Source organism: Squalius cephalus, assembly GCF_949319135.1.
Source record: "Squalius cephalus genome assembly, chromosome: 17".
NCBI classification, from domain to species: domain Eukaryota; kingdom Metazoa; phylum Chordata; class Actinopteri; order Cypriniformes; family Leuciscidae; genus Squalius; species Squalius cephalus.
The window spans coordinates 34,569,307-34,597,187 of record NC_137138.1 but is presented as its reverse complement, the minus strand read 5'-3'; the positions used below and the strand labels follow the sequence as shown (position 1 = coordinate 34,597,187).

The window sequence follows — 27,881 nt, the reverse complement described above, 5'->3', positions numbered from 1 at the left end:
GGTATTAGTTATGACAGCGGTAATGGACAAATCCGCTTCCAACCTGTAGGCGGACCGAAGAGGAAAAGTGCTTTGGTGTTGCTTTATAAGCTGGATTTTCACCACAGGGGGATTTTAAGTAATAATAAATCAGTCTTTTGCATATAATAACTACCAATATTTTGTTTTTAGTAAGAAACCAAACTGCACAATCCAGTAGTGTGGTCCAGGTCCAAATGTTTTATTCAACTTAAAGTAACCAAACTGCTAAATCCACAGTATGCTAATCCAACATTTAAAAACGGAAGACTACGTCCACATATTCAAATCTTTCATGCTCTTCCCCGGCACATCTAAAGGTTGTTTCCAATCTCCTTTAGTTCAGGGACAGCTGAAAGAGTTTTGCCATAAAAGGTACAGGCAAGTATGCAGTAACAAAACAATAATGGACAAGATACACATGTGGGTTCACTCGCACAGACGAGACAAACACGAAACGCACCCAAAAGTCTGGTGTCTACCACTAAAGACGTGAAGGGCTCCTACAGCGGCCCTCGAGTGTATTCTTATGTACGGGTCCCTTCTTTCAAGGTTAGTTGGGGTGAAAACCGTGGATCAGGAATGTTGTCAGCTAGCATTAGTGTTTTCTGATGTAAACAACTCTTTCTAGCCAACGGCCAAAAATATTGGTGAAACATTCTGTCACAATCAACACTGAAATAAATAATGTCAATGATGTATTGAAAATACATTTTAAAGCCATTTATGCTCTTCTTTCATTCTGTGTGACCTATAGCAGTGTCTTTCCTTTAGTAAATACACTCTCTGAAGAAGTGAGCCTCTACTAACGCATCATTTGACCGAGTGTGTGTCCTCGGCCAGGGAATCTAAGAGAAACAAGGTTTGTGAGGGGAGGTATTCAAAAGGGAAGAAAAAAAAAAAAAAAAAATCAAGTCAGGATTATTGCAATCCTCGGCTTCCTATGCCTCAAACTCCAGACCCAAACCCAGTTTGTGTCCACCAGCATTAATGTTCTTCCCATCCAGAAGAGCAGAAAGGGTCAGCTTAATACCTGAGTCAAGAGATGGGAAAGAGTTAGACAGGGAACATTCACATCCATGAGAACTTACATGAGATCCTTAGTAAAGGATCAGTTTAGTACAGCGGTAAATTCAGGGTTCGTACAGATACTGCAAAATGCAAGTATTCAAGCACTACTTTTTTGGTTTTCAAGTACTTCAATCAGAGATCTCACTTATTAAACAATTTCTTTATTATCTTTCGAAATCTAAAAAAGGTAAATAGATAAACAAAATTAAACCAATAAAACAAAATGGTACAAATAACGTGCAACAGATGCAATGACTGCGGTAACTTTAACCATTGAAAGGATACTATGACAAAGACATCGCTTTACTTATTTAAACTGATTTTTCCCTCATTAATATATGATTGACCTGAAGAATGAAAGCTGTATTATATATTTGGATATTTATATGAGCAATATCACACTAAAGTCATGCGAAACGTCTATATATCTATATCAGATGGGCTGCAGCACTAATTTTATCGATAAAACAATCTTTTCACACAAAATTAAACACTAATTTCACATGTATTGTCTTTCAATAAATATGGCTTTTCATAAATATGGCTGTTTTCAAGGGTTTCCCAGGACTTAAATGTCAAAAAGTCAAATTCAAGAACTTCAAGCATTTTTAGCACCTTGTACGATCCCTTACTAATGCTGCATTGGTACATAAATGCCACAAGCCAACTATCTTTAAATAGTTTAAACCAGGGGTGTCCGATGCCCAGCTGAGTTCAGAGTTCATGCACATTAATCCAACAGCTATCAGCCTGTAGCCCAAGACTGGTTTCCCACTGAAGCGAAGGATGGGAGAGTCCTGGGAAAACTGGGTTGCTGCTGGAAGAGGTGTTAGCGAGGCCAGCAGGGGGCGCTCACCCAGTGTGGGTCCTAACATACAGTGGACGTAGTGTCCGTGACGTCACCCGTCTGTTTCTGAAGAGCATTTTTGAAGCCCAAAGTGGGCGGAGCCGGCCGTCGTTATCTTGGAGCGTCACTCCCGGATAATGGGCAAAGAGGCGGGACGTGCGTGGAGCTGAGGTGCCTGGTTTTAGGTTTACAGGCCTATTTCCTACACATATTTTTGAGGACGTCAACAATTTGTGATCCAATAATGCCCTTTTCACAAGATGTAAAATAAGTCTCTGATGTCCCCAGAGTGTGTGAAGTTTTAGCTCAAAATACCCCACAGATATTTTTATATAGCATGTTAAAGTTGTCACTTTTTGAGGGTGAACAAAAACGTGCAGTTTTTGTGTGTGTCCCTTTAAATGCAAATGAGCTGCTGCTCCCGGCACAGGGGGCGGAGCTTCAAGAGCTTGAGTGTGTGTTAGAAGCCGGACGTCGACGTCACTTCAGTGGTTTGGGAAAAGCACGTAAAAGTCCTGGCAGAAAGCGATGCATAAGGATGTAGTGTAATGACGCCCAGTTCCAGGAATGCACTAATATTTTGTTGGTAGTACCAGTTTATAACAATTATTAGTTAACACCAAGTTGTTAACACTTCGGAAAAAATAATAATTCGTCGTTACACTACATCCTTATGCATCGCTTTCTGCCAGGACTTTAACGTGCTTTTCCCAAACCACTGAAGTGACGTCGGTGTCGGGGTTGGCATTAGCATGAGCCGTCAGGCAAGTGTTATTTAAATAAACTCCTGATGTACTTACAAACTTTCCAATGCCGCGTTTTATGAGTACAGAACCTATTTGTACGACTGTAGAAGTTTGGTACCATTCTGGGCATTATTAGTGGAGTAATTTACGAGATACATCATTGGATCCGTTAGCGCCTGCACTAAACCATCCGGCTGATATCTCTAAATAAGCTCTAACTTTTAATAATGTTCAACCAAGGGGAAAAAGGCTTCTGGGGGGTGTTTGGCTCGAGGTCATGGTGCAAAGGACCCTAGGTTGATTTTACTCCGAACTAGGGGTGTCGCAATATACCGGTATTGACGATAATCGTGATATTCAAAGCATGAAATATCGACATCGTGTTAATTTAGAGCAATACAATATACCGGTATTGGCGATATTGGCGTTTTCTAGACGCAGCGCTCGTCCGCGCCCGCGCAGCAAGAGTGAAACACTCTGTCCACACCCGAAAAAAGTAAGCTGAGCTCGCCAGTATTAACAACAGAGTTCTTCGGCTTCAAAGAAAACAGCACCTTAGAGGTGGTCGCACACCGGACGAGAAGCGCAGCGCCACGTCTTTAAAATTCGAACACATTCTGAGTGTACACACACCGGACGAGAAGCACAGCGCGGTTCTATTCGGCGTCTGTCAGCGGCGCCCAGCAACGGCTCAGGACCGTGTTCAAAATCCTGCCGCGACACAGAGCGCAGAAAAAAGTGATCAGATCACAGACTCAGCAACTATTGTATTTAATTGTAGAGTGTAATCATAACATAGTACAGACATTATCTCAATTCCACAATGTCCTTAAACATAATGATATTGCTGGCCATAAACTGAGAAAGTTCGTGTCCGGTGTGCAATACCTCGAGTTGTCATAGACACGACGCGGCTATTATTTTACTAGTCATCATGGAATGGGAAACGTGACATTAACTGTTAACAGGGGGTTTCTGTGTTCATATATTTAATAAAGGGTGATTATTAAAATTAAGAACCCCGTTTTCTTTACTCATCTTATTTTTGTATTTGTATTTGCACTTGATTTTTTTATTCAAATCTGCTATCTGCATGACTTTATTGGCGCCAGTGCAACAATAGGTTTAAGAGCTTTTCAGTTCTTCAGGAAACCTTCAGACAGTGTTTGGCTTCAGAAACCAGATAAACTTCACATGCTTGTCTTCCTTCACAAAAATTTGCCATAGATTTAGTATGCAAGAAGTAAAAATGCATGTGCCTTGTGTTTATCAGTATCCTTATGTTTGTTGGGTAAAAAAGAAAAACTATATAAACAAAGTAAAAATTAATTTGACTGATAACTACCCCTATAACTACCCATAGATTCTATAGATATCGCGATATATCGATATCGTGAATTCTTTTGGCCAACAATAACCGTGGTGTGAAAAATCTAACATCGTGACAGCCCTACTCCGAACCATCCCTTTAAGGCCCCGATATACTCACAGTGAAGTTCTTTTTCATTCTTCACTTAAGTTTGAAGTACGTGAACAGTGATATCCTGTTAGTGAACATCCAACACCGCCCACACTGCTGAGAGCAATGTTAGATGAATATGTAAATATGTGCTGCGCGCTTTCCTCTCAATAACAAAATAAACACACAACAAAAATGAGAAAACATCTTTTTTAAGAAAAGCATCTGATCAAATCAATGTGGATATGTTTGCAGGAGCTCTGCAATTCGAGACTCTAGTAAAGTCACGTCACGTTTATTTATAGCACTTTATCCAATAGATTGCTTAAAATTAAGCAGCTTTACCGTATTAAACATGAAAAACTGTGTCACAAAGGTGTCACATCAGTTCGTTCTTCAATTTCGCTTAAATCGAAAATAAAATGAAGTCGACCAAAATTGTATAAGTCAGTTAGTTGCAGAAAAAAACAATTACAGTATGTCGGGCAGAAAATCCAAACGTTCGCCTATCATCCATCGACTTAAATATTTCTTATCATTTAAAACGTACGTAGTAGAAACTTTACAAGTCCGTTCGATCTGACATTAACCTAGATAAATGTGCGCTATTATTAGGCGGATATCCAAGTGTTTGTGCGCAGTTGAAACTGAACAATAGTGCGCTTTTCCAGATAACTTTACTGTATGACATGGAGGTGCCAGCGCTTGCATTGTTTGGTCATTGTTTGTCATATAAGATAAGAGTAATGCATCATTCGAAACTGTAAAGGAAAACTTTTTTTTATTTGTGTACTCACAATATCAGAAAAAATGTATGCCTTTCTAAAATAAAGAAAATAATCAGAATGTGCTTTCTGCCGTCTCAGTCTCTGTGAACTGGAGCGCGTCACAAAAATGAACCAGAACTCAGCGTCTAGGCCACTTGCCTCCCAGACGTGAGAAATAGATCTATAGAAAGCTTTAATGTCTACTTTTAACCCCCTGAGGTCGGCTATCGCGCCGGCGCGATAGGCTCGTTTTTTTCCGTATGAGTGCAAAAAAATAATAAAATAAAAATATTAATTTTTATCTTATATGCTTGTGTTATACATCAATCTATCCTGTTAAGTGTGTACTATTTTTGTGTACACTCACAATAAAAACAAAGTGTTGTGCTTTTCGCCAAATAAAGAAAAATAAACACGAAGCGAGTTCTGCCTTCTCTCTCTCCGTGTAGTCCATTCTGAAACGCGTCCGAAAATGAATCATAACTCAGCGAATACTTCTCACACAGGCACGTGAGATATGTCTTTATGAAGCTTGAAATCTCCTCTTTTAAGTGAAGTAATTTATATAAAAAACAAATGTTTTCAACTCATGTAATCCGTTTGAAAGCAAGGAGAGGTACCGTTTTTCCTTCTGCTTCATTATCTCTATAATGTGCTGAGGCCGCTCCGCCCCCAGCGCGATTCACATGTAAATAGTTAGGTGATCTAGTATGCATCGCATACGCCCCTCGATCAATGCCATAAAAAGTTTCTTCATCAGACTTACTGATAGTTCATCGCGTTTTGAGTATGACTCGCTTCTCCGGTAATAAAGACGCCCTTCAGATGATTCTGGACAGCGAGGAAGAATGCACCTTTTCCTCAGAGGAAGATTGTAACTCAGACGACAAACGGCAGCATATTGAAGAGCGAATTCCGCCGAGAACACAATTTCGGAGTAAGTTTTACTTAAAAGTCTTTTGTCTTTTATTTTTCGTGTTCGCATGTATGAGGAAAAAACAATATTACGTGACAGTTCTCCATTATGGACGCGAGCGCTCTAAAAAAAGCACTAAAAGACTTTCAAACTTTCACAGAGACCTCAAAACAGAAAGTACAAATCCTTTCTTTAAAACGAATTTCGTATTCGTATTAAATTACGAATTTGTATCTTACTTTTAATAATTTTTTCATTAACAAATTTCCTGGATTTAAACTGCAAATTAACATTTATATTTCTTATAATAAAAATGAAAGACCTATGTTACAGACATATGAAAGACAACATTTCGTTGATTAGTTTTGGATAGATTATACATTTTTAATGTAAAATATCTGCCACCTCAAATAAGCTTTTGTTTGCCAATATTTGCTTATGTTTAATATAATATGTTTTGTCAAAAATAAAGTTATCAAATAATCAATCAAATCCTTAACTTTGAAATATGTATGATAAAATGTATACTTTAGTTTTTACAAAGAAAGATTACACTTGAATTGTTGTTGTAATGGTAACCTTTTTAATAAAAAAATATATTTACAAGGTAGATGTAAACAAACTATTAAAAGGTAAATATAAGCCTTTTCTTTAAATAACTTTTATTGTGTTTTATTATTGACAAATTTGGGGAGAGCATAAATATTCCAAAACTGAAAATACAGTATGAGAATTAACTGCACAATTACTAGACATGTTTTCCTTGGATATTATAGGCCAAATTGCAAGCACAATATGAGGAAAAATAAAAAAGAATTGAGATGCTTCCAACTGTTGCTCTTGCATTCTTGTGGCTCAGTGACTCACCTGAATGAATGGCTAATTAAGTATGCGGGCCCCATTGTCTCCTCAGGTGTGAACCACTACATATGCATGACCGTTACGCCCACTCCGCATATGGCCTTTCCAAACAGAAAGTGCTTTGCAAAATTCAAATCAATGTATTGTGTTAAGTGAATGATAAGGCAGGGTGATTTTCACTTCATTTTGAAGAAAAAACACTAGGCGATGACATCTTTTAGACAAAAGTCTTATTGGCACATATTTAGAATGTGTTTTATGGCCTTATTTCAGAAACTTTAGTTTTTAGTTTTTTCAATAACCACGCATAAACATTATTCTCTCAAAAATGCAGACATGTACATTCTTGTTGCTCACATTTCATGGTAGTCCTGTTTGTGCTAAATAGTGTGTAATTTTTTTTTTGCCATTAATATGTATATAAGCAACTGAAAAAAGCAAAAATGTCAGGGCATGTCAGAACATCTCAAGGACCCCAAAAACACCTTAGACCCCAGAGGGTTAAACGAACCAAATCAAATCTAAAACAAATGCTCTCTGATTATGTAATCCGCATGAAAGGTAATTTCTCTCTATAGATGCGTTCACTGGAGTCAGCATCATCAACTTCATCTCTGCAGACGACACTGACTCAGAAAACACCAGTTTATTAATAAATAATTAAAATGGCTCCTTGCTATTTTTTCCGAACATTAAACCGAGGTCCTGACTCTCTGAGGTCATTGAAAATCCCAGGATCTCCTTTTTTGAAAAAGAGTAGGGGTGTAACCCTGGAATCCTGGCCAAATATGCCAATTTGTCTCAGTCCATCATCATGAATCAATAAACCAATATTACCTTATCAGCTCTTTGAATCAATTAAAGATGTTCAGCTAAATTAATAACTGTACACACTTTACAATGTGACCTTGTAAATGGTTTAAGGTGAAACTGAAAATTAAATAAAATGCAATAAATTCAAAATATTGAGGTTATTAATGGATTTAAAAATAACATTACTTAGCAGCTCCTTTGAATTATTAAGCAATGTTTCAAATGTTTCTAGCAATCCTCCAGACGTTGATCAGCTGGGTTACTTTAGGACTGGAGGTCCTCTACGAGCAGGATTGGACACGCCTGGTTTAAACGGTTGCATATGCATTTTGAACAGTGTTATTAAACTTGTTGCACATAATTTACATCTATATTTACTTACCGGGCTTCAAGGTTTGAGTATATCCCAGGCCAACGAGGCTAGAATTATTCACTTTGGCCTGTAAGACAGACAAAAAGTGTGTGAGTGGAAAAACAGTCATTATGTTCTGGGTAAGACGCATAAGAAACAGCAAAATATACTCTTTTCTTCTAACTCAGTCTTTACTCTTTTCTTCTAACTCAGTAAATGCGTTTAAATTCTTAATATTTTTCCATCTCGTAATATTCTGCAGAAGAGAGAAGTGTATTGTATGACTGAATTAGTTTCACATCACAGATTCATATCACAGATTCATATCGCGATATATCGTGACACCCCTAGAAAATATGCTATTACCATTTCTGTGGGGTGTAACGGAAAAGTAATAATGAGTAGTGTAACAAATTACAGTAATAATATTACTTTTGAAAGGAGTAACAAGGAATTTTTTTTTTTTTTTTATTTTTTTTTTAAATACGCACCTAACACACCCCTAATTCAACTAAATGTGCATTAACTGCTGCTGACTAAAAGTGTCAATGCTAACTTCACTCAGTTACTCAACACACACCGAGAAGGAAGCGTCGGCGTCGATCTGATACTTGGCCGCGATGCCGAAGCGGGTGTTGCTGTTCCCGGCGGTCCAGGCCAGGTTCACCGCCGTCTCCAGGTTATCATTCACTTTCTGGTAAATGGAGCCGCCAAATTCTGTTCCATCATTCCTGTGATTAGAAAACACATCATTCAGACACATCTTTTCAATTCAAAACTAAGCTTTTTAAAACAGTAAATGGCACTAAATTGTCAAATGTCAAATAGACTGCTCTAGAAGAAAAACACCACACACAAAACTGCCCTTTAAAATCAAGCTTTTAATGTTGTTTATGTGTCTATGTGGTGTTTTTAATGTGCTTTAAGACAAACCATGTGTAAATTCATAAGTCGACAGCATTGCTGAGTATTTCCTCCTTAAAACTGCAGTGAACCAAAGACAGTCTCAAAAACACGCTTTGAAATCGCTGGTGTTTCTGACGTCACAAACGACCTTGTACCCAATCAGATCAACGTGTGATCATCAACCAGTGGATCTCTGAGCTGAGGGAGTGAGTGGAGGCGGGGCTCATTTGCATATTCATAGAACCGCACATACTAAATGAGGCAAGAGTGTCGAGTTACATTCAAGATATTTTTTCAAGGCATTTCTTTCAAGGAAAAAAACATTAATTTAACATATGCTATTTTGATGATCAAATGAGTTTAAAAGATAAAAAGACTGGATCTTTAAAAGACATCATGTATGTGTTATCTAGAGTGTTTTTACTGCAAAGCCTTAAACAACTGCACAGAATTAACTCACTATTTTATTTCAGCCTCAATGATATAAAGAAGTAGGCAGTGACATTAGTGCGTTCCTTCCTGCAGCAAAGCCCTTGACAAATCCAATCGCCAGGGAATAAACATATATATAAATAACCCACCTTTCTAACCTTGAGCCTGGAAAAACAACACGCAAGGAGAACCCTATCCATCTCACTAATGCAGATCCAGCGTTCAGTACGACATCTCACTAATGCAGATACTGGGTTCAGTACGACATCTCACTAATGCAGATACTGGGTTCAGTACGACATCTCACTAATGCAGATACTGGGTTCAGTACGACATCTCACTAATGCAGATCCAGCGTTCAGTACGACATCTCACTAATGCAGATACTGGGTTCAGTACGTACACGTTTGTGTGCAGCTGAAACTCGTCGGTCTTGTATCCGACAGCGAAGTTGCTCTGAGAGATCCGGTTCCTGCCGGCCTCGAAGGTCATCTGGTACCCGGCCAGCCAGCCCTCGAAGCCCACCACCACGCCTCCATGCACTGCGGTGCCGTTGATATCGTAGTCCACGTCACAGCCCAGGTTCAGGTGATCGTGCTGGAAGCTGCTCTTGATCTTCCCGCTCTTCTTGCTATGGGAAGTTACGAAAGAAGCCATGAGAAACGTCAGAAATTCAGAAATGTATTGGTGATTCTGTGCTCCATTTGTGTGACTCGTGTGGAAAAACAACAACAACACTTAATATGAGGAAGTCATCAACTAATATGTGACCCTGGACCACAAAACCAGTCATAAGTCGCACGGGTATATTTGAGGCAATAGCCAACAATACATTGTATGGGTCAAAATTATTGATTTTTCCTTTATGCCAAAAATCATTAGGGTATTAAGTAAAGATCATGTTCCATGAAGATATTTTGTAAATTTCTTACTGCAAATATATCAAAAAGATATTTTTGTGAGTGAATGCAGCACAATCGCCAACATAAATGAACAACTTTAAAGGAGATTTTCTCAATGTTTCGATTTTTTTGCACCCTCAGATTCCAGATTTACAATAGTTGTATCTCGCCCAAATATTGTCCTAACAGACCACACATCAATGGAAAGCTTATTTATTCAAAAAATGTACCCTTGTGACTGGTTTTGTGGTCCAGGGTCACATATAGAGTTAATATAGGCTACTATTTGATTTTCACGTGTTTAACACTATTGAAGTAGTCCTGATTCAGGGGTTGGACAAGAGCTGCACAATTGACGAAATTGCGATATGGCTTAATGACATAGCGGTTTTCTGTCAAAATAAAAGTTTAATGGTGTAATGTTGGAAAATTAAGAAATTAAGACAGCCATAAATATTGGTATTGTAATTTTACAGCTGTAATGTAAAAAATATTTGTAACCTTTTTTAACATTTTTAATGTTACTAATTTAAACTATGATCAAAACAGTAATCTATTTTAATAACAAAAGTTCAAATAAGTGTGCAAATGACAAATATCGGTATCGGCCAACAGTTGTTTATTAAAACTAGTATGGGCCCAAAACAAAATCCTACCCATGCATCCCTAATAAGGCTAATGTTTTATGTATTTGAGGAAATATGTATATTTGTCGTCGAGTCATAGTCAATGGCCTAGTGTCTTAAATAGCCTGTGCAAAGCAATTCATCTTTTATAAAAAAAATTTATAACATTTTGGTCAAATATCAGATATCAATATCAGTACCTATACTTTAACATAACTATACTTTATAACTTTTTAACATTTATACTTTTTTATTTATTTGTGTCAAATAAATGAAATAAGCATGAGCTTCAGCCGACAGCTTTTCGGTCAAGCAACTTTTTTTTTTTCTTTTAAAAATATTGTTTACACGGTAATTAAATTTTCATTTCTATGTTTGCTTGTAAATTGTATTTCTTTCTTTTTTTCATTCTTTTGAAGTTGACAGAAATAAACTAAACTAACTAACTAATTTGTAAGTTGATGAAAACGTAATAGCATGCACTTGCTGCCTCAGATGCAGCTGTTCAAATGATGGACAAAACACGCATTTTCCGACATTTGCTGGTCAAAATCCTTGTAACTACATTGAGCTTAATTTTGGTCAAATGTTAATAATATGACATGCAACTGTCTGACTATATGCACTTTGACTTTTTTTTTTCTTCTTCTCTCATTTCCTGAAATGCGTTTTTGGACATGCAATTTTTCCACCCGACAGCAATGAAATCACACATCTGTCCTGGAAGTGTCCAATGTTGCTGCATCTGCATTGGTTATACTGGAGAACAGGTGTGGTGAACGAGGCACATACCCAGTGTTTGGAGAAAAGGAGGAATCAAATGTCAACTTCAGCCCTTTGGCCAACTGAGGAAAATAAAGCAGCATTCATGTTAGAAGACTGTCACTCATATCACATCATGTGCACTGGATCAGTTTTCCACGTCTCTCACCTGGTCTTCCAGAGTGATCTCTGTGCCGAGAGTGTTGTCGGTGTTCCACTTCTCGGTGAACGTCAGCCCGTGTTCGGCCCACTTGTACTTGGTCTCCAGCGTTCCTGCTACCTTACTGGTCTCCGTGTTAGCCGAGCCGGAGCTTTTAAATTCCTACAGAAGCAGGAGAACATATGATGAACACTGATGGGTCAATCAGTCAGGACAAGTATGAAAAAATGCTGAGTAATCGCTCAATCAGCGTTTCAACCGTGGAAAGACATCAGTAAAACAGCTTGTAAACAATGATTCATAACATCAGAAAAGCCATTCAATATCCATAATATCGATAGTTAGGTATAAAAATTAACTCTAGAGAGGAGCATATATGAACTATAATCAGGGCACCAGCATATCAACAGTAGGGGCTTTCACACCGGATAGTTATAGGAAGAGCCACCAGGATGATTCCCCGAGAACTAATGGTTCCCATAGGAATGTTTTCCTGGTTGCGTTCGCACCGCCAGCAGGAACTTTTATTTTGACGTCTCTGAGAACGGCAGCGCTCGCATTCTCCGTGTTCATTAGTGTACGATCTGTCTAACGGTGCTGTCTCATACGTTATTAGACAGAACTGTTACACACAGAAAGTAGACAGTGATGAAGAGTTATTAGCGTATGCCGTGTGTGTGATGTCCAGTGTTGCTGAGCAGAAACACATAATCATGTTTCTCTTGTTCTCCTCAAAGTGGTGTAGGATTTTCTCCTCAGCGTAAAGGTTTAGAGGCTCATCTATCACTGTTTTACTTGTTAGTAGAGTTCGTTTGTGGAGTAAATATATATTCTATAATCTGTGTGTTTTAAATGGCGGGTGTTTCGCGTTTGTTCGGCCAATCAGCGAACACTAACGACACGGATAGTTCCTACAGCGCTGGTTTAGACCGACTCTAGGGTAGGAGGGTTAGGGTTACATTAGTTATTAGCTAAATTAGTTCCTCCATAAGGAGTTCCTTGAACTGAAATCGTTCCTAGTTCCTGCGTGCGAACGCGCCAAAACCTGGGATCTTCCGCCAATAGTTCTAGGAACTAAGAAAAGGTTCCTCCGGTGCAAAAGCCCCTAATATTCTTTGTTAAAAACCATAGATAACTAGGAAACTAGGAGAGACATTGTGAAACATTGAGCGAACAAGTTATGGAATGCTTTTCAGTCCACAAATCACCAACATTTACCATGGATTTAATGTAGAAACGCTAACTGTAACCATGGTATTGTGGCAGAAAGAGTCTAATGTTTTTACTTTATTAATTTCTGGTTCATTCAACCTTTTCAAGCACTTTAAGGACTTTCAAGTACTTCTCACAATATCAAAACACTTTTTTTTTTTCAAAACACAGCTCTAAATATTATCCGATTTAAAAGTTATTTTTAATGTGATAACCAGTAACATTAATGTGATAACATTATTTGTTCATCCTTAAAAGATAGTCCCCATTTCTAAAGCTCAAAGTTTCAAGATCTAGAGAAAACTAACTCTTAGTGGCAAACAAACGCTTTTATTTTATAAACGCTTTTATAAACGCATTTTAAGACATGAAATTACCAGTATAACCAGTAGACGCGGCAGATGAGCACTTATTGACTTATTAGCCATTTCCACTCACTAATATATATTTCTTGCACAAATTTTGCTTTTAAATTCATATTTAGACATAATGAAATCACTATTATAAAATAACACATCAATTTTGTCAAAGTATTCTGTAAAATGGGTCAAATCGCTTCTAGTTCTGTCTTTTGCATGCGTTTTGTTAAATATAGAGCCAATTTACTCAAGACGCCTTTATTTTTCTTCTTCTCACTAACATTCAAATATTTAAATTGACTAAAACGGCAACAATGAAAAGAACTAGCTAGTTTAGTTGATTATCTTAAAGGTCCATTGATATCGCCGTCAGTTCATCCTGCCGTTAACACTTTCTCCGACAAGCGGATGTGACGAGACCTCTTTTTTGTTAGTTCATGTGCGTTCGACATAAAGCCTCACTTTTATATAATCACTGAAGCTGTCGGTCAGTTCAGTTTGATACTATAGAAGAACAATGGAACATTTAATAAGAGAAGGATATTTAAAAAAAAATTCCCTATAAAAATTAGGTTTTTGCATGTTTCTGTTGTTAACAGAAGTTCATTTCATCTGCATCTTAACTCCAGCTCAGTGCTTTACTGTCAAACATGCATTTCTAATAAATAAATGCTAACACTTTACAATACGGTTCATTAGTTAACTACATAATTTAGCATGAACTATAAATGAACTGCACTTATACAGCATTATTAATCTTTGTTGATTTCAACATTTACTAATACTTTAAAATTACTAATGTATTGCTCATGGTTAGTTCATGTTAGTGAATACATTAACTAATGTTAACTAATGAACCTTATTGTAAAACTGCACTTATTGATGCAAAACAACAGAAATTTAATAATTAAATACACCTACTTTTCTCAAATGTTATTCTGGAGCCCGGATATTACACATGCACTACATTTTTTCTTAACCTGTTAGTGATGTCTTCATTATTTAATTTATGTTTAAAACAAACTGTCATGAAAACAGATCCTTTTAATGTTAATACTTAAACAACGAATTGGAGTAGATATGATTATATCATTAAATATATAAACTGCTTATGCTCATTTTAAATGTCTGTATCCATGTCAGTTTTATTATATCCAAATAAAGCACTTAAATATAAACTGTTATAATAATGTGCAAGCTGCCAGGATTCCCTGTATAGTTTACAGCTTCAGTTGAGAGACTCTCTCCCCTTGAATGGACACGTACTAAATCAAAATACAAATTAAATCAAGAGCCAAAACTGATTCGTGAAATCAGTGTCAGCAACCAGGCCTAAACTCTTCTGTATCTAAAGACAAAATCCTTTGTCATTTCCAAGTCCTTTCATTGTTGATGGCAGGTTTAAGTGTACGGACATTAAAGGGATAGTTCACTTTGAAATTAAATTTTGGTATGTTTTAGCTTACCTCAAGGGCATCCAAGATGTAGGTGTCTTTGTTTCCGCAGTAGTTTCAATTTTGATATTTTTAGGTCAAACCGTTCTTGTCTGTCAGTCGTATAATGCAGGTCTGTGGTCACTGTCTCAAAGAGCATGCACAGAGTCCAAATTAAACCATTCCCCATCGTCCAAATTAAACAATTCCCCATCGTAAGTACACATTGATGGCCTAAGACACGAAACGAGCGGTTTGTGTGAGAAAACGAACAGTATTTATATCGTTTTTACATCTAGTGTATATATCTACACCAGTCTGCGCACACGTCACACACCAGGATGCGCTTGCGCCCTCAGATCACTTGGACGTGGGTGTGTTATAAGAGGTAAAAACGATATAAATACTGTTCGTTTTCTCACACAAACCGCTCGTTTCGTGTCTTAGGCCATCAATGTGTACTTACGATGGGGAATTGTTTAATTTGGACGATGGGGAATTGTTTAATTTGGACTCTGTGCATGCTCTTTGAGACAGTGACCACAGACCTGCATTATACGACTGACAGACAAGAACGGTTTGACCTAAAAATATCAAAATTGAAACTACTGCGGGAAAAAAGACACCTACATCTTGGATGCCCTTGAGGTAAGCTAAAACATACCAAAATTTAATTTCAAAGTGAACTATCCCTTTAACATTCCTAGCTCATACTAACACGAGTAAACAGTCAAAAGGTCAAGTTCTCTAAACATTTCTTAGTGTCTACATTAACCTCATGGCAGATTCCTGCCAAAAAAAGAAAGCATTACAGATTCTGGCTTTTTAAAACTACACATCAGCAGCATTTCAACTGAGTTTGTCCCACAGTCTGATTCTGTGAGTGAAATAGACATTTGAACAGAAATCACGTCAAGCGTTGTTGATGATCCACTGTCTACTTACCAATCCATTCTCTGACCTCGTTTTCAAGTCCAACTTGATAAGACCAAAACCTGCAAACGACAAAGACAAGCATCACTAACACAAAACAGCATGAAGAGCGATCGGTGTGTGATCTGACTGTCCATAAACCCCAGTGTTAAGCTGTGGATGTAGTGAAGCACTGCTCTGAAAGCACATTATTACTGAACTGAAGATCCTCGTTTCGCTCCTGAGAGGACCTCAGTATCTCAGGGAATTACACATGTACTTTAATAAGCTGCCGGAGACTTCTGACCAAAGCAAACAAGGGTTTCAGAGAAAGTTTCCACCAACTGCGTGAAACGGCTGATCGATAAAATCATGTAATTTCATTATATTATAACAGATGATCTGTCTGTTTTTGGAGGACTCGCTGTTCAGTCGCTCTAATAGACTTCTAATAGAGTGCAACAGTCAGGTTCCTGGAGTAAAAATTCATTTTCTCCACAGGGGAATTGATTTTTAACGATTTTTTCTTGTGAACCATTAAAGACAAATGGTTACACTATGAGCTATGAGGTTGTTAACTGATGTTATCTGCTGCTTCTTTTTTTAAGTCATTATCCTGCATTATTTCAACTTATGTAGTTTTTTACCTTAAATTCTGATAAAAAACAAATAAGTCTCTGCAGAACGCCCACCCACTCCCATAAAGCACTGTGTGTGTGTGTGTGGTGTGTGTGTGTGTGTGTGTGTGTGTATGTATATATATATATATATATATATAGGGGTGTAACGATATGGATCGATGCATCGATATAACGTCTAACGATACGATGCATCGATTCCACACTTAAAATATCGATATACACCTTTATTTTGACACTCTCCACATTCTCACGTAACATCCTTCCGCCAAAGCGCACATTTTCGTTTACTCACCAACCGCCTGCCGGTGTGTCTTTATAACGTTAATCTCCTCATCTGAAATAGACGCCTGACAAGACTGACTAAACCCTAAACAAGTTTTTTTCACAAAAGCCAGTTGTCCGCTGTCAAGGCATCGCGAGTTCATGTTTTACAGCAGAAACAGACAAGCACTCGCACCCTTGTTGGTGAGCACAACACGATAAGTCCGTTTTAGCGACTCAGCGCGCAGTATTCAGGTCAGATGTCACTTTGAAAAGACGCGCTGGCTAAGAGGAGTTTCGTCAAAGCTGACTAAAAGTGATCGAGGATGGATAATTTCAATGAACTCGTGATATCTTCTTCAGGGCGTAAAAGGAAAATAAAACCTGAAACATTTTCACAGAACCCACTAAAGCAGCTCGTTTAGTGGTGAGGGAAAAGCTCTCTGTACAATTAACTTTAATTTTGTAATTTACCTGTATTTTTAAGTTATTATTATTATTATTATTAATCAAAACAACCCAGCTGCAGTTTGATTGATATTACTTGGAATGCACAATAATCATAAAAAACATGATTTATGAAAATGAACAAGAACGGAGTACTTGCAAATGACCACTTCTGTTATAAATGTCCCAATTGGGAGAGGGTGTGCAATTTTCAAATAGTTTAATTAAACGTTCATGTTAAATATTTTGGTTGCATTTGTGAGTTAATAAAAACGTAACTGGATGTGTGAACATAATATCTAAATATCGATTAATCGATCAATATAGCCCTGAATCGAATAGAATCGTATCGTAGAATTTTTTGAAGTATCGGCAAATATCGTATCGCTGGCTGAGAGAATCGATATATATATATATATATATATATATATATATATTAGGGGTGGAGCCGAACCCGAATACGGTATTCGGAAAGGCACAAATAATGTGTTTTTTACGAATACTTATTTTGAACAAATATACGTTAAAAATATTTGTATTCGGGAACAAGAAAAACTTTATATCAAAAAGCTGCGTTTCCTCATGAGACATGCGACCGGCGGTGCTGCTGATGTGGTGGCTGTAAATCCACTTGTTGATAAGAAAGGAGGAAAGAGCCACATATGGAAATATTTTGGATTAGGCTAATGTCACGTTGTCATAAGGGGCCGTTCACATAGCGCGTTTTTTGCGCGTGCAGATTTCAAATGCGAGCGACGCACTCGTTTTTCCATGGTTGCACAGCAACGACAGACGCCACAAGAGAGCAAGCGCTTGTGGAAAGGAGAAAGCGGTGCGAACTGCGATCTCCATGATGACGAGGAAGTATCAGCAAAGAATTAATTGATTTCTAGCCCTTGCATTAGCTTTAGATATATTTATGGAGATGAGAAATGAAATAAAAAGCCGTCATTAATATCAGTCCGTCAGAAAAGCAGTTCTAGGCTTATTCTTGGCTGGATAACTCTTAGCAGGTTTAAAAAGCCCTTTTAAAATTAAATATGAATGCAGTTTTGGATTAAATAAAAGTACAGTCAAGTCAAATAAAACACGCTTTATCTCCTGTATAGTTTGGTAACACTACAATAAGATACCATTCATTAACATTACTTAATGCGTTATCTAACATCAACACATTGAGTAAACAATATATTTTTACAACATTAATTAATGTTTGTGAATGTTATTTAATACAAACACTTGATTGGTCATGTTTGTTCACTTCATTCATTGTGCATTAAATAATGTTAACATAAATAATGTTAACTTTTGATTTTAAAAATGTATTTTTAAATTAACCCCAAGGAGAATAATTGCGACAGTAGGCTATATAACTATTGTTTATTGTTAGGTCATTTTGTCTAATGTTATCTAACAAATGGAATCTTATTGTAAAGTGTTTTTAATACTACAGTTTCCATCTTTGTAACCGTGATATACACTTTAATATATGTACATTTAATCTAAATTAAGCTTTGGTACCGAAATTGGTACCGAGAACTGTGGATTTTCACTGGTATTGGTACCGAATACTGAAATTTTGGTACCGTGACAACACTAGTAGCTCTGTTAGCTCTGTAATTTAGACAATAGGCTGTTGACAGTGTAACTTTAACGTTGGTAATGGCTGTTATGTTATTTTCTTTTCAATGACGTTCCTTGTTACATGTTCATTGCTGGATTTATGGAAAAACATCAACCAATATTGCATATCCATAATTATTATAATGGATATAATTAAAGAATACTTACACTATAACGTAAATTAGAAGTGTAACACAAAAAAACTGGATTTTTACACCTATTTTGAATTTTCCTTGAATACAAATACAAATCATGGGCGTAGGTTTAGGGGGGGACGCTAGGTACTAGTCCCAATCAATATTTTGAGATGACAAATTTGTCCCCACCAATATTTAGCAAGCTCCTTTGAACTGCTATTTGGATCTTTGCGCTGCTATTTGGATCGATTCCAACGGCCAAAACAACGACAGTACAAGAAACGCCGTAATTTGATTGGCGGCGGTGTATCTGACAGGCTACACGCGCGGGCCGGGACTACTTTTGTGCTTGCACTGGCAGCGAGCGGGTGGTGTGTGTGTGTGTGTGTGTGTGTGTGCGCGCGCGCGTGTCGACGACGCCGACGGTAAGTTACCAGGGCTGTCTCTCTGCCACATACAAAGGCCAGAGTAAATTTTAATATTCCGTTTTTTGCCACTTTTTGTACTTTGTAGATAGATCAGCTATGCCACCCAAGAAGAAGAAAGGGGACATACGAAGCTATCTGCATTTGAAAGCCTGGTCAGTCACTACTACTTCTAGTTTATTTGTGTGGCTAGTTATTTTGCCTACTTACACTCTGCTTTTAAAGCAGAGTGTAAGTAGGCAAAATAACTAGCCACACAAATAAACTAGAAGTAGTAGTGACTGACCAGGCTTTCAAATGCAGATTCTACTGTGGAAAATAGTATTGGTGATAGTAAGTTACCCAGGATGTTGTTACAGTTAAACCTAGCAGCAACAATCTTTCAACTAAGGTTAAGAGTATTGATTAGGCTGTGCAGCACAGCACTGATAGACTCATAGAAGTCGCGCTATCATGATAGAATGCTACGTTAGCAAGTCACTGAATGTTAATTAGCTGACCTTAACTTAGAATCTTGCAGTCAACATAAACAGTGGATCTGAGACATTTTTCGTTTCTACATTCTATTTATGTAATGTATGTAATGTATTTGTGAGTGAGTGTAGCCTAAGAATTTAATATTTAAGAATAGAATATATCAATAGAATTTGATATAGAATAGTAGATACAATTTTAGTATTAATGGAATACTGTAATCATGGATAATAATAATAATATTAGATAATAATAATGGATTTGTTGTGTTGAATGCATACTATGATACGTGTGTATTTTATTCATTTGTTCATTATTTAATAATTTATGTTAATAAAACGTTTGGTTGTTCAACATTACACAGTCTCAGATTTTTATTTTTTGAGAGTGCATTTTTGAGATTATACAGTTATACTAGCTCTTAGGGACAGTATACAGGATGGTGTATTGGGGTCAGGATACAATATAATGAGATGAAGTAGATTCACTTCTGTATTGTGATATTCTGTATTGCCAACAGTCTGAAATCGCCATTAAAGCACCATTCCAGGGGCAGGGGGAGGGGGAGGGGGAGGGGGAGGGGGGATGTCCCCACCAAAGCTGAGGCCAAACCTACGCCCTTGATACAAATACTTTCCCCCCCTCAACAAATACAAATACAGATACAAATACCGGCTGCTTTGCACACCCCTAATATATATATATATATATATATATATATATATATATATATATATATATATATATATATATATATTCATACATATGTAACACAGTAGAATATAATTCTTCAGGTTATGGGTCATCTCATTTTTATTTGCTTTTGTTTGGTTCTAATTCAGATCTAATAGGTGATTGAAATATACATTTCAAATCAGTGATGTATAAAGAGGTATGTTCCTTTAAGAACGTCGTTCCTATTTCAAGTTTGAGTGCTATAGAGCTGGTAAGTCCCGCCCCCTCCGCTAACCCCGCTGGACCTCTAGGTTGAAAAATCGTCAATGCAAGTGAATGGGAGAAAATAATTATTTTCTGGTCCCGTTTGAATTGTGCCATGAATGTGAACATATGTTGTCTGTGAATTTTTTATATAATTTTTCATGTTACGAGTTTGACAGTATATGGTATGATTCTTTGGCTAGCAGTTGTGGAAAAGACATAACGAGAAAGACTACATGTCGCCTATGTGACGTCACCCCATAAAGTTGACTTACCCGTGGTTTTCACCAACTTCAACGATTTTGTCCTCTCCCTGAAAGAAGGCGGTGAAGTGCACCAAAGACACAGCCATGTTTAGCGGGATCCGTGAGCTAGTGTCCGTGAGCGAGTGGTGGTGACGTTTCAAACGCGTCGAAAGCAGCGAAGAGTTGTAGTCCACAAAGTGCTCTCACACAAAGTCTAACCGTATCAAACTTCTACCCGCTAAATTGTAGCATTCTTCGCACGAAAAGTTATATAAAAAATTCACAGACAACATATGTTCACATTCATGGCAAAATTCAAACGGGACCAGAAAATAATTATTTTCTCCCATTCACTTGCATTGACGATTTTTCAACCTAGAGGTCCAGCGGGGTTAGCGGAGGGGCGGGACTTACCAGCTCTATGCACATGCGAAAAACGTGGCATTAACAAACAAGTTAAGCGTTTCATTATTTTATTGGTTTATGTGAATTAAGTCCCGCCCTCACTGGTGTTTTATATAACGTGACCATAGACTGTAAAAAATAAACGTGACTCAGTCGTGAGTGGTTGTTCAGGGGGAGAAGAGAGAGGAGATTGACGAGGGCGGTCGATTGAAAGAGACTGAGAGATTGCGGTAACAAAAACTGGTTATCTAGATAATTCATCTGTTTAAAACACTTATTGTGCCTTGTAACGCCTGTAATACACACAAGTTTTGGAAGAAGAGTTATTTTGTTTGGTAACTGAGTCACACCGTGTTTGCTCGCCATCGCGGCACCCTTTCTTTTCTTTTATCGCCAATACAGTGTTTACAGTTATTGTAAAGAGAACTGGTGAAATACTGAAGACACTCCCTTTAATTGTTAGTCGTTGAGATTTTAACGAGAGACTCGGGAGTTTGCCAGCCGCGAAAGACGTTCTGCATTCGTCATCAGAGGACGCGCAGCCGCGCACCGGAGGAGGATATCGCGGAGACCTAACGGTATACGAGGCCACTCCCAAGCCACGCCTACCGGTTACAGAGGGCTAGGGCTGGGTACCAAGTTTCGATATTTTTTAGGTACCGATCGAATTGCCTCGATACTATCGAGTATCGAAAAATGACATGTTGTTCGGTACCAGATTTCGATACCTAGGGGGTTAACTCGTCAACGTCAGTGCTCAAACAAATACATATAAAATGCACAACGACACACACAAAGTAGCTCACGCACATACATGTGTAGAGTTTGCATAACTCTACATACACGAGAAGCGCGGAACTCTCCGCACACATACTCATATGAGACGCGCGCGCACACGCACAAACTCCATGCGCATACGAGACGCGAGCACACACACACTCGCGCACATACTCAATGAGACGCGAGCACACACACACAAACTCTCTGCGCACATTTTCATGAGATGCGAGCACACACACATAATACCTTAAAGATGTGGAAAAGTCGATCAAAAGTGTGGGTACATTTCTCCAGGCTCGATGCCAACAGCGCGCGATGCAGTATCTGCGGTAAAATAATTGCTGCAAAGACCGGTACCACGACAAATATGATGAAGACCTTGACAGTGCACGGCCACGGAGTAAACATAAGAGCAGAAAGTGGCTTCGCCTTCGACTGGTAAATGAAGAGGTACCTTGTTGATCACTCTGACAGTGTTTATATTGCAATAAATAATAACCTGAGTGTACACAGCCGTTCAAAAATGTGTTGGTTAGTCAGAATTTTTTTTTCAGTAAGGATGCATTAAAGTGATCAAAAGTGACATTAAAACGTGTAATGTTACAAAATATTTCATTTTTAAATAAATGCTGTTCTTTTGACATTTTTATTCATTTTTATTCATCAAAGAATCATGAAAAAAAATGTATCATAGTTTCCAAAATATTAAGCAGCAAACTGTTTTCATATTTCTGAAGGATCATGTGACACTGAAGTAATGATTTTGAAAATTCAGCTTTGACATCACAGGAATAAATTACATTTTGAAATATATTCAAAAAAGATTTTAAATTGTAATACTATTTCACAATATTACAAGTTTTACTGTATTTTTTATTTTTTTTAAAAATCAGCTTTGGAGAGCATGAGCTCTTTATAAAACATTTTTTGTTCCTTTGTGCACTGGCTAAGGAGCATGAGTCAAACTGAAAAAATAAAACCAACATTTTCTGAGGTAATGTGTTATGTAATCTTGTTAAAATGGATTTCATAAAATTGGTATCGAAAAAAGTATCGTTAGGAACCGGTATCGAAACTGAGGTTATCGAAAATGGCACCGGATCGAAAGATTTTGAACGATACCCAGCCCTACAGAGGGCAGTGTCGGGAGAAATGATACAGCTAGGCTACTAGTCGACTCGAAACTGAGAGGACGGTGTTTTATGGTGAGATCCCCCTATGGGCGGGTTGAGGACATGCGGAACGAGCTCCTCCTACTGGCTGGAGTCTCTCGCCTCTGGACAAAAGAGCCTCAGATGAGCTAAATGACGATTTTATATTGTTTCCACTGTTATAATGAGAGAAAATCATTTGGTATTGTGCAGATTTGTGTCGTGACTCGTGGAAGTCTCACTGTAGTTCAGTGATGAATATGCGTGTGCTGGAAATGGGAAGCCTCAGGTGCCGCTTCTAGAAAAAGCGTAATATTGTGCAGTGATGGGAGGTGATGACCGCATGTTAATGAACTCTCACGCGCAAAGAAAACTAATCTCTGCACGTTTTATTTTTCATGATTCTATTTATTTTGTTCTTTTTTAACAAAAGAGATGCTTTTCAGTTTTGTAGCTGATTGTGACCAAATTTAGTTTTTTATCAGCCCTACAAAATTATGACCTTCGCAAGAGTGCATTCTGTACAGATCACTGAGGCTATACTAATAGGGCAGAGTCTATCATTGGTGGTGGGCAGGGCCTATGCTAATAGGGCAGAGTCTGTCAGCAGTCATGGGCGGGGCCTAATCATGTGTGACGCCACAAACGCTACAATCAGCAAACGGCTTGTTCTGAGACACTGTTTATGATTTATGGAGATTTAAAAACAAAAAAAAGAGGAGTGTGTGGATGTTTACCATTATAGCATTATATAACACTATTAACACACACAAACAAAAAAATATCTTTGGTCCTCGCCAATGTTCAAGACATGGTTACAGCCTTAAGGTGCGTTCACACTACCAGCGACAAAGCGACAGGATCCAATTCATTTCAATGGACAGTGGGTGATTTCCGGCGACACGAGCGACAGTGACCGACTGGATGGGGCGTGTCCAGCGATATGTTCAACTTTATGCAAATGAAGAGTGACTTTTGGGAGCGACAACCAATAGGAGTGAAGTCAGTGGAGTCACGTGATCCGTCACCCTTCAGTGCCGAGTCCGACCGAGGCTAGATGAATGAGAAGGTTATTTTAGCAGTCAGAAACTGTCCTATAATTTATGGTATGTGTCCGTGTGCATACGGTGGTACTCGCCGTGCTGACTCCGAGACTGAATGCTTTCGCGGACCCACAGACCAGCATTTGCCCGTTTGCTGCAGTTAAACAGCCGCGATGGCAATGAGCACTCGCTGTTTCTCGTTCATCTTTAATATTATGCATTTTATATACTGATTCCATTTATATTTAGACTTTTCCTTCCAAAATGTTTGTTTGTAACGGCCAGAAAACTGATTTGTTGTCTACAACATTGGAGTAACATCCGTGAATGTCACTCACAAACATTACTAGGCAACCAGTAGTGGGAACGCCCACTAGCGACCTCACCGCCAGCTTGTAGTGTGAATGCACCTTTAGCGCATATAATAAAAAGAGATGAATTCATACCGTATCCTTTGGTGAAGATGTCCCTGGCAGACTTGCCCAGGTCCACGTATGTCGGAGGAACGGCCATTGTCTGCAATGCAGAGAGAGTGTCAGGTGAGCAGGACAGAAGATGGCAGAGGTCACGGCAAGGTCACACAGGGAGCGGCGCATGAACACATGCGACTGTTGCTCACTGCAGACAGAGCTCCCTATCTAGACGTCATGAGTCTGACAGTCACCTCTGTGGCTCTAATGGGCGGAGCTTGACCTCATTAGGGATAGGGTTATGGGTTCAAGCGCCGCCCCTGCGTCCAGAGAGGAGGGGCTGGACGTCAAGCCCCACCCATTGGCTCTGCAGTGAGCAGCCTCTCCAAAGATGGACCAATTCAGCCCCAGTGAGATTTTTTACTCAGCAAAACCGTTGGTTGACACATGAATACATCAATCATACACACATTACAATAAAAGCCTATTCCCTTACACACACTATACGTGATCCATGCGAATATTTCTCTAAGAATAAGCCAGAGAAGTTAAGCACACAGAGCATATTCTATGCATGAATCAACACGAGCTCTACACATAAAAGCATCAGACTCAGTGGCGCAGGTTTTTAGGCCACTATCAGAGTAGATTGAGGATAAATGAGTACAGAATCACAGCTGTCAGACACTTTCACACATCAGTACCGCAACACTTCAATATTTCCTTTGGTTTGTCAAAGCGGTCTGCTTGCGCAGCGACAAAACGACAAGAGTCATGCGTGCGCGTTTGCATTTCAATAAAACCATTAAAATGCAATAACAAAAACAGGATGAATGCATTTAAACAGCACGTGCACATTTGATCAGGATAGCGCGCACTCGATGCACATGCACAGCGAGCGCATTATAAGCATGAGTTGTGGCATTCAGGCCCTGCTCGCGACATTGATGCGCTTCACCATCACAATCATCATCCCAGAGTCACTAAAACACTAGAGATACAGGCAATCACATTCACCCTCAATGACCCTCACGACTTTATAATCTCCCGCAGGATAAAGGTCTCAGATCTGAACATACCTCTGTAAGGTCGTGAGGAGGACAGGACTCAGCCGAGAGGAGGAGAGACGTGCAGAGAGACACGAGTCACGACAGACTTACACAAGAGAGCGTACGCAAACTGCGCCGCGCATGCGCAGTAATCCGGAGCATCATCAGCAGATTCCTTTTTCTTTTATTCTTTTCTTTTTTTTATCAGCGGATTCCAGATCATCACACACCCGGATGACAGTTCTATAATAGAGATAGAGAGTTTCCTGGTCTGCCAGAAACAGTTGAGCATGTGTTGATTCTTTGCATATGAATACAACAACTCCCAAGAATATGACAGATAATGAATCCAGTTTACAGAATCATTAAGCTACTACGAAATACCAATAGTATCTTAGTAAATATCCAAATCCAGTGGTTTTGTGCGTTTATTTCAAACTGTCTTTTATTATGATAATTTTTGTTTACTATGTCTTCCAAAATAAATCTTCAGCATCATAATATTTTTATATGAATATTTCTGAATAGTTTCAATACGATCTTCTGCAGTATCAATATACCGATACCTGCTGCGCTTTCTATTTAACAAGTATATCGTTTGTTGCGCTGTGTTTCATAGTAAAGCGCAGCACTGTGTTTATTTACACGTAAGCAGCTCGTAATCCGTCAGTGTTTTCTGTCTCAGAGCGTCTCGATTCACAGTAAATGTAGTCAACTCCATCTGTGCTGTGAGTTTCCAAATGCACATTAAATACATAGGGATGCCATGTGTCGACACACGTCTCGAGGTTTCGCAACAGTGTTCTGGAGCATTGCTTGAAATGAGGCTGTCACGTGACCGGTGGAATGAAGCTTTGTTACCTCACAAAAAATACAATAATAAAAAATACAAAGTGCATCGATTGCGCTGTCCCACACCCACTATCCATTTAGTACAATATTATATCGGTCATGTCTATATGTATGTAAAAACAAAATATGGTGTATTGTTGTTAATTATTCTTGAATAAAAATATGTAATTGTATTTGTGCATTTGTGTTTAACAATGTGCATGTTTGTGTTGTTTTGTAAGGAACACACATAGGCCTAATTTATTGGCGTATTAAACTTTATATTTAGAAGGTGAAAAGACAAGTTTTATACGAGTAAAAATGAAGAACAGAAAGTCTTTTATTGTCATTGTATTGTGCAAAATAAAATGAAATTAGGAAACTCTATCGCTGCACACACACACCGTCATCTTGCTAATGACATACATGCTTATTACATATACATATACTACATGAAGTAGTACATGTGTCAAAAGCTTCAAAGCACCAATGCAGTTTGTTGTAAAAGCCTCACTGCTTCAGAAGCCTCGTTCAGCACATCCCTGCTGCTAATGCATTGCCTGATAGGGCAGCGAGGCAACAAGTCAGCTGCCTAAGTTTTTGGACGCATTAAATAAAATAAAATTTCTTCTTTTATCTTCATTTGATTTTCTTCTTTTTCAGGCACCCAATGCGCCGTTGTCGTGTAAACGAACGGCCAAAACGCATAAAAAGTTTTACGTTTTTGGTTAAAAACAGTGTTGTGTAAACAGTCCCTAAGGCTGTGGCTGTAGTCAGTTGTAGTTCTTGTTTTTCTCTATTCTTCCGTGATCCTGCTTGTTAACAGCATGTGTTCATCATTCATGCTTAATTATCCCTTAATTAATCACTTAATTATCTCATTAACTTAACACTGCATCAGTGTTACTTTAACACTGTAGATTGGGACAATATGTACTCTACGCAGTGTTGATTTAACTGGGGATTTGTTTGTGTTACCTGCAACTTTATAGTAATCCTGAAGGCCTTGATTAGCTATTTGATTAGGGTTGGAGCTAAACTCTACAAGAAAGTGGATCTCAAGGTCCAGAGTTGAGGACCACTGGTCTAGTGGAGTGTTCTAGTGTGTCTGCGGGGGCCGTGGAGGCCAGTCACGTGTCTTTGACGGCGCATGGAGAGTTCACCTGAGAGGAAAACACTGTGATGAGAATAGATCAGTGGTTCCCAACCACGTTCTTGGATCCCACCCCACATTTTGCATGTCTCATACAATGCAACACACCTGATTCAGGTCATCAGCTCATTAGAGACGCCAATGCCATCTCTCACACTGTAAAAAAAAAAAAACCCAAAAAACCTAATTTTACGGAAAATAACAGATTTTTTTATGGTAGTTTTATTTTATTTTAAATTGTACTCAAAACAATGTAAAATTAAAAACAATATCTATAAATTAACAACTGTTATTTTAAGTATTATGACTAATG

General features: G+C 38.3%; 1 protein-coding gene across 1 annotated transcript; it reads right to left on the bottom strand.

Annotated features, from left to right (window-relative positions):
- Positions 1-199: 199 nt before the first annotated feature.
- Positions 200-25,716, bottom strand: vdac1 (voltage-dependent anion channel 1). Its single transcript, XM_079847178.1, has 9 exons — positions 25,615-25,716; positions 24,572-24,641; positions 15,588-15,637; positions 11,648-11,800; positions 11,509-11,561; positions 9,592-9,819; positions 8,431-8,581; positions 7,881-7,938; positions 200-1,051 (listed from the first exon to the last, which is right to left on the bottom strand). Exons 2-9 carry the CDS (start codon positions 24,636-24,638, stop codon positions 960-962), a joined length of 852 nt encoding a protein of 283 aa, XP_079703304.1. The 5' UTR covers positions 24,639-24,641; positions 25,615-25,716; the 3' UTR covers positions 200-959.
- Positions 25,717-27,881: the final 2,165 nt, after the last annotated feature.

Excerpts from the sequence above, each read along its gene's own strand:
- vdac1 (XM_079847178.1), bottom strand. The coding sequence starts at position 24,638 with ATGGCCGTTCCTCCGACATACGTGGACCTGGGCAAGTCTGCCAGGGAC. Across the intron at positions 15,638-24,571 it reads CATCTTCACCAAAGGATACG|GTTTTGGTCTTATCAAGTTG; the intron begins GTATGAATTCAT and ends TGTCGTTTGCAG. Across the intron at positions 8,582-9,591 it reads TTTCAGCTGCACACAAACGT|GAATGATGGAACAGAATTTG; the intron begins GTACGTACTGAA and ends TTCTAATCACAG.